Below are 7,482 nucleotides of genomic sequence, written 5' to 3'. Positions count from 1 at the left end.
CATTTTTTTTAGTTTATTTTATGAGAATTTTCACGCTAAGCCTATGCGAGTTATTCATTATCATTGGTTAGAGAGTATACCTCTTTTGAATTGCTCATAGGCTATTCAAGATTACCTTGCTAGAAATTCGAACACTGTCGATCTTAGCCAAACTCAATTCTTGTGAAACTCGTTTAATGAACGGTGAGCAACTGTATATAACATGCTTGGAGACTGTTATAAATATTAAAGATTGTTGGACAATACTGATGTCATTGTTTGAGTCGGGTGGATCGATGCTAAAACCACAAATAAGTTTAAGCTATCTACCGCTTTGAGAATGTACGTCATATAATATTGGTCTCGCAAGTGTACCGGAAGACCGTGTTGCTCTTCATGGGTGTTATATAAGGACACATTCAATAATACAAAGCCATGTGTTCATCCAACACACAACCTCTAAAATGTATCTATAGAATCCCTTTAAATATGTTTTGTGAGACTAGAATCGACATCAAATTTAATGGAAATAAACATATGATTATAATGTAATTAGCCCAATATATCATTTTCTTTGTCATTCGTAAAAAGTCTACATGTTAACATCAAAATATTCTATGAAACTTTCTTTTCACAAAAAACTTCCAATATTTCTGTAAGTACAAAAAATCCACAAGTCCACATGTTAATATTCTCTATATGTTTAATTCTAAACTCTCTTTCCATTTAAAACTTTCGATACTTTTAATAAAATTGACTGATGTAACTTTTAATCGTGTAACTTGCATTATGGTAAGCTTGTAAAATAATAAAATTCTCAAGTGTGTATAATACCACATAAAAGTACTTGCATAGGACACCATCGTATTCGTACCCTACTTATCTTTTTTTTTTCTTTATCACCATAATATTTATATTTATTGTTTTTGTTTTTTCTAATTTCGTGTTTTGTTTTTAAGCCATAATTGAAAGCTTGGGGCCCATGTGGTGATGATTGAATTATTATATAACCACAAAGGTCAAGATATATTCTCAGTTTATGTAATAAAGTAAAGACGTTCACATGCAAGTTTGTAGAAGCTTGTTGGAGAATAGTGATGCATATGAAGAACACTTCGTCCTTACTTGTGGTTCTCTCAATTATTATTATTATTATTATTATTATTATTATTATTATTATTATTATTATTATTATTATTATTTATGAGTAGATTGATACTATTTCTTACACGGCAAGACCCTATTAAGTAGTTTTAAGTATTTGTGAAAGAGAAAGAGATCTTTTCATTTTTTTTATAAATATTTTAGTTGTTTGAAAAACACATATTTTTATGTGGCCTAAAGCTACATGTTTTGATGTGAAGTTATTGTGTTTGTTATACAAAACAACTCGACAACTAGATGTGATCTTGTGGTTTAAGGGTTTTTTTTTTCCTTTTTTTTTTTAAAAAAAAGAAAAATAAAAACTAGATAAGATTATTTTTGTGTAAAACAGATAAGTATATTTAAACTGTAAATAAATGCAGTAAACTAATATATTTTTTTATTGGTACGACGATTTTCGTGTATGTTAGCTTACGCACTTCCCAAATTTTAAAATAGTCCGTTCTCACCTTGGCCAAACTATGTTGTCTTAATTGGACACACACTGATTTCAGAGTTTAGCATGGATGTTCCTCCTGGAAACCATACCGTTGACTACCACTTGACAGCCGTTGTGCTACAACAAGAGCATAAAGCTTTGACATAACATATGATGAGACAAAAATCCAGATGAACTCGAGATTCGAACTAACAAATCACAAGACGAAACTTAAATCCTTTGTTGGCATAATAAACATATATGATTTCTCTTTCTATTATCCGACAAATATATTATCTATCAAATACATGATTACATGCATGTATGTTAATAATATCTACTACTATTTTAACTTCTTCATAGAAAAGGTTGCCCTCATAATTGTTTTGTATCTGATAAACGAGTAAAGACAAAATTTCAATCACATATGACATGTCGTAAGATATCCATATGATATTTGTACGTACGTGCTACCCTTCATTATCTTATAACATTTGGTAATGATATCATAATAATGTTTTATGTTGCATACAATCTAACAGACTCTCGTTTGTCCAAGATAACAATATCATGTTTTGCATGATGTTACGTTTTTTTATAACCAAAATTAGATTAAAACAAGGCATGCGATACAGACACCAGGATGTTATATCTACACACTATATAGCATCTATAGGACTCGTATAGGCCTATAGATGGCAAAGTTTGTCAGTAAAATTATGAGTCATGCAAATAGATTGCTCGTATATCATATACCGTATATTCCTGAAGCTATACACCTTTGTAATATTGGACCAATCATCTTCAACTATTTCCTCACCAACCTCCCATAGTTACGTTTTGTTAATATTATAAGTGGACTAATTCTCTTGAACCAAAGTGCATTCTTTATCTTCCAAAACCTAAGTTCACCAAGCCCAAGTTCCCACCCGGCCACCCCTAAACCTCCACAATGTTTTGATTAGTTACATTAATTCATATTAATAGAATTGTGTGTGTATATTATTCTATGAACAGTCCCCTTACACTTTGTAAATTGCAGTAGTAATTACACATTAGGTGAAAAGGTATAAAAACCGAACGAATAAAAAGTTCACCAATTCATAAGAAGCACGATCATTCCTAATGACCAACAAAATTTATGAGTGTCACATTCTTGCTCCCTTATTAGCACCATTGGGCCGATAGAGTCCACTGATGAGACAAAGCCTGTTGTGTTGGGTTAAGTACAATATAAGTGATACAACTCCTAAAGTAAAGTCACATATAATATTACTAATAAGTATGCATAGAAACATGATCATCTATGTAGTAACAAAGTCAAATAAGATGGAGAATGTTGGTCTAGGAATTTCAGATAGTACAATAGAGATAAAAAATGATTAAATCTAATTGTTATAGAGCTCTTCAAAAAGCTCGTGGCTCGTTCAATAAAAATTAGCTAAAAAAACTTGGTTCGAAACGACCTGAGACAAGCTGGCCCGAACTTCACCCAAGAACGGCTTGTTGGCTCGATCTTCAGCTCGTTTAACTTTGAAATCGAACCCGAGCCTAGCTGAGCTGGCTCTTTAGTTTCGAACTCAAGCTTGAACCCACCTTCGTGAAACCTAAATTTATGTTATAGATGAGACCCAGTGGCGAACTATAGTTGGGGCCAGGGGTGGCCCCAACTATTCCGTTTTTAGGCGCAATAGTGTAAATCCACCGTTTTCGTCCGACATTTTTATATGTAGTGTAAATTTACCCGTTTTCAACCGAATATTTGATCTCGGCCCCCTCTGTTTACGGTATTTTTAATGCATTTTTTCGTCCGGCTCCCTCGACATCTTCGAATAACTTTTTTACCGGGTAGAGTAACTGAAATTTTCAGTTACACATGAAAAGTAAATTAACTAAACTTAAGCTTCAAAGAAAGAAGAAAGCCATCGTCAGCAATGGCTTCCTACTCTCGTTTACTGCTGAGCCTATGCCGTCGTCAGCACCGGCATCACAACATCACCAATGGCTTCTTGTGTTATTTAATTCGCAATAGAAGCACTAACGCTGAGTCGGTTGAGCCACCGGAATTGTCCGGTAAGAACGCTTATGACGTCCTAGGGCTTTCCGAAACCTGTTCGTTTACAGAAATTAAGGCTTCGTTTCGGAAATTGGCAAAGCAAACGCATCCCGATCTTATTCAATCTCAATCGCCAGATAACTCCAATCGATTTCTTCAAATTCTCGCTGCTTATGAGGTAGCTGGTATTCCAATTGATTATCTAATTCAATTCTATTACAATACTATTATTATTATTATTATCATATGCTTCTGCTCTGCTGCTAATTAGGTTGTTGAACTCAAATGATTCATAATATATAGGCAAAAACATAATAATATTCAATATCTATTCCACCTCATCCATTCTGTACATAGATAATCGTTTTCGAAACTTAAGCTCACTCACTGACTGACTGCTCTATACCATTAACCTTTGATGATGCACAGTAAGTATCTGCTTGTCACATCATATCATACGGCCCGTATGATGTCTAAACAAGTCTGCACACCAGAGGTTGTCACCTCATACGGGCCATATGGTAGGGCGATTAAGGTCATACATTTTGCAGTCAACACACGGTATATGGTCCGTATGATTTGGCCCTCATACGATCCATATGATATCACCATCTTCGCTTATAAAATGGCCCTTTGACCATATTACACCCTACTACACAGCCTGTTTACAGCGCCGTCTCCAAGAATCGTGAAGTTTGGGCCTAAGGCGGGAAAAAGTTTGGACCTTAAATTAGTTGAGTAATTGGGTTTAAAAATTAAGGATACATATTTTTTTTTCAAAAATATATATATATAATTTAAAAAAGAAAAATTTCGGGCCTATCGGGGTGTCGGTTCACGGTCGGTCGACCACCCAGCCCTGCCTCATAGTTAGCACTGCCTGTTTGACGCGTTTGTGGTGTATGGATAGTGTGTTAGCGGTGTTTGTTTAGCTCTGCCCAGTTGAAAATGGAGTTTAATTCTTTTCAATAATTGAATGCAGATATTATCAGATACCGAAAAGAGAGCACACTATGACAAATATCTATTTTCACAAAAGGTAATTATCAGAAAACACACAAGACAAGGTACCCAAAAGTACACATATGAATCCTCCTACGAAACACCAGAAAACCAGATGGAAGTTGTCGAATGGTTAAAATGGTATCGATACGCCATAAACGATATCGTATCCAAGAAGAGAATAATGGACGAAAGTCACGAAGCAACCAACTTTGACGTACTACAAAACGATTTTTACTCGGCCATAAATGCAGCATATTACGGTCCTCTTATTCAATCATTAGATTTCCTTCCCAACTGTTTTGAAGCTGATGTAAGATCCGTTCCCGGAACTCGTGAGATCCTGCATTTGGTTTCTGGGCGAGACCTGTTTGGTAAAGTATGCATTGCTAAAACGGTTCTTGAATTATCACACTCCCGGTATCGTGACTCACACACTCAAATCAGAGCTTATGATAACCACAAGGATCAAATATGTGACGCATACAAAGACCTGGAGTTGCATGTATCAGGAAAGATTGTTGCTGTGGCAAAGAGGGTCCCACAGAAGGGTTGCACTGCTGACGTGTCAAATGAAGAATGTGAAGATCATATACATGTTTATCTGAATCTACATGATGACTGTAAAGATGCTTTCGAGGAAGATGCAAATGAAAATAAGATGTTTTTGGGAAGCATAATAGGATTAGGGACTAGCGGGGAAGAAGGCTCTTGCTTTGTTTATAATAATTGTGGCGTGAAGACGCACACGGTTATGATTCATCGGACACTACTGGTGTGTGTTCTACTATCCTTCTTTTAGCCAGTTAACCTTTGTCAGATTCAACTGAAATTCATAGATAGCTTTAAAATTCATTTCAGGTGAAACATATGCACTGGTATCAACTGGGAGACAAGGTTTCGGTTTGTGAATGTAGATGCACTAGAGCGCGCTTACCACCAAGCAAGTAAGGCTCATATTTTGATCTTTCACTGAATACTTATAACAGGTCTGTTTGGGATTTATTAACTTTATATAAATCAATTGATCTGGGATTTATAGGACGTACTCAGTACTCTTTTCATGGTTCGATTTTTTAATGATCAGGTACTGGTTATTCGAGCCTCGTTGTGGGTTGCATGACATTGGTGGTTGGTATGTTGAGACATACGGGAAGGATAATAAAGGAAAGACCGTACTGTCTCAGAGGTATTGGGATGGTGTTGACTTCAGTCAACCTTCTGAAAGGTAACTTATAAGTTATAAACACACTAATAGACTCACTATAATAATCTAAACGGCCTAAAAAGGATTCAGGCAATAAGATTATCTTTTGACTCGCAGGAGGGTTCATCCAGCCATGTATTTGCTAGCTCTTGCCTACCGAACTTTAGATATAGAAGACACCAAAAGGAATAAACAAACGGTTAGAGATATAGTTGAAGGGAAAATGTCTGAAGCATACATTTGGTGCAAGAAACTTATGTAGGAAGAGCCTGTATCTGATTATGGCCTGTGCAGATGCATATCCAACACTGTATTTGTATATCAGATGGCTAAGTCTTGTCATTTGGATTATGTCTTCTGCAAAAAAGTTGGTGATCACATTGGAAAACTTGAGTGTTCATTTGCTATGCTGATCAGGAATATGAATAAGTATGTGCAGTGGAGGTACTTCTCCATCATAGGTCTTTTCTGAAATTTCTGTAGTTTGATTATGTAAAATCATGTGTTGTAATGCAAGAAAGATGTAAAATTAAGATGGAAAGTCATGTAGTTCCAGTGTACTTTAAATGCTCTATAAATACACAGAGAGAGAGACAAATGACACATCATTCTTTGCAGTCTTTCTTTCAGCATCTAAAAAATGCAAGCATATGTGTCTATGAATCGTATGAATGTTTTCTGGCTTCTGTTTTGTTTCTGATTACTTGAGCAGGTCCGCCCACTTGCAATATTGTCTACCTGCTGGTGCATGAAAGCATCTGTCCCTGCAGCAGGCTGGTCTTTAATCATCAGCCTTCACATCCAAAGGTAATCTTAGTAGCTCTACTATAAAAAGTATTTTGGTCTCAAATTAATTTTTTTAGGACCCAATACATCTTAAAAAGATAAGAATTCTGTTTTTACTGTAATTCATATTTAGACTACTTATCTTCATATCAAAAATGAATGTGGGAAACGTGATCAATGAAACCGCAGTAATCAGGTTAGTTGGCGTCACACCTGGAAACAAATTTCCTCAACTGTTCAGTTTGTGTCCTCCCCCATTTCGGTTCTTCAACTCGTGGCTCTAAAAATCTGATTTGTTTGGCTTTGTTACTTTGGCGGTGGGTACTACGGTTGCTTACGGGCTGGTGGTCGTGGGTGGGGAGTTCGACTGGGGTCTTCTCGGTTTAAGAATTTAGGAAAGAAATGAACTTTGTTAGTTAGATAGTTATGGAAGTTAGTTGTATCAACTATTATAGCTACCTAGCTACATGTATCACAAGATACATAGTTTTCTCTACATAGTGTTCTTATGTGAAATTTATTATTGTATCAGAGCAAAGTGTTATGAAATCAGTAAGACATACCAGATAAATCCTCATAACTAATGAATACTGATCCTGAAGCTAGTAGAAACCATAGAGGATCCTGCATACGAAGAAGCTAAACAACGAGTCGTTTAACTTGATTTTCTTTGACATTAACTTGTTTACTGATCATTTATTTATTTCCTGAAACTTGGAACAAGTTTTCATGCAAGGGGGTATATCTGATTACCAGATAAAATTGGTTATATTCTATATGACAAAAAAAAAATATTATTATTATACATATTATTTAAATAACATTTTGGGAGCTGCCTATCCTAGACAGAAGAGGTAAGGTTTGCCATCA

General features: G+C 35.4%; 1 protein-coding gene across 1 annotated transcript; it reads left to right on the top strand.

Annotated features, from left to right (window-relative positions):
• Window positions 1–3,490: 3,490 nt before the first annotated feature.
• Window positions 3,491–6,249, top strand: LOC143555102 (uncharacterized). Its single transcript, XM_077044727.1, has 5 exons — window positions 3,491–3,795; window positions 4,600–5,394; window positions 5,481–5,566; window positions 5,707–5,847; window positions 5,944–6,249. Exons 1-5 carry the CDS (start codon window positions 3,496–3,498, stop codon window positions 6,086–6,088), a joined length of 1,467 nt encoding a protein of 488 aa, XP_076900842.1. The 5' UTR covers window positions 3,491–3,495; the 3' UTR covers window positions 6,089–6,249.
• The last annotated feature ends 1,233 nt before the right edge of the window (window positions 6,250–7,482 follow it).

The sequence above is a fragment of the Bidens hawaiensis genome, unplaced genomic scaffold (assembly GCF_021521415.1).
Source record: "Bidens hawaiensis isolate Kalapana, Puna unplaced genomic scaffold, B.hawaiensis_p1.1 tig00017971_1, whole genome shotgun sequence".
Taxonomy (NCBI): domain Eukaryota; kingdom Viridiplantae; phylum Streptophyta; class Magnoliopsida; order Asterales; family Asteraceae; genus Bidens; species Bidens hawaiensis.
Note: the sequence above shows the minus strand (reverse complement) of the source record. Positions and strands in the feature narration are given on the sequence as shown.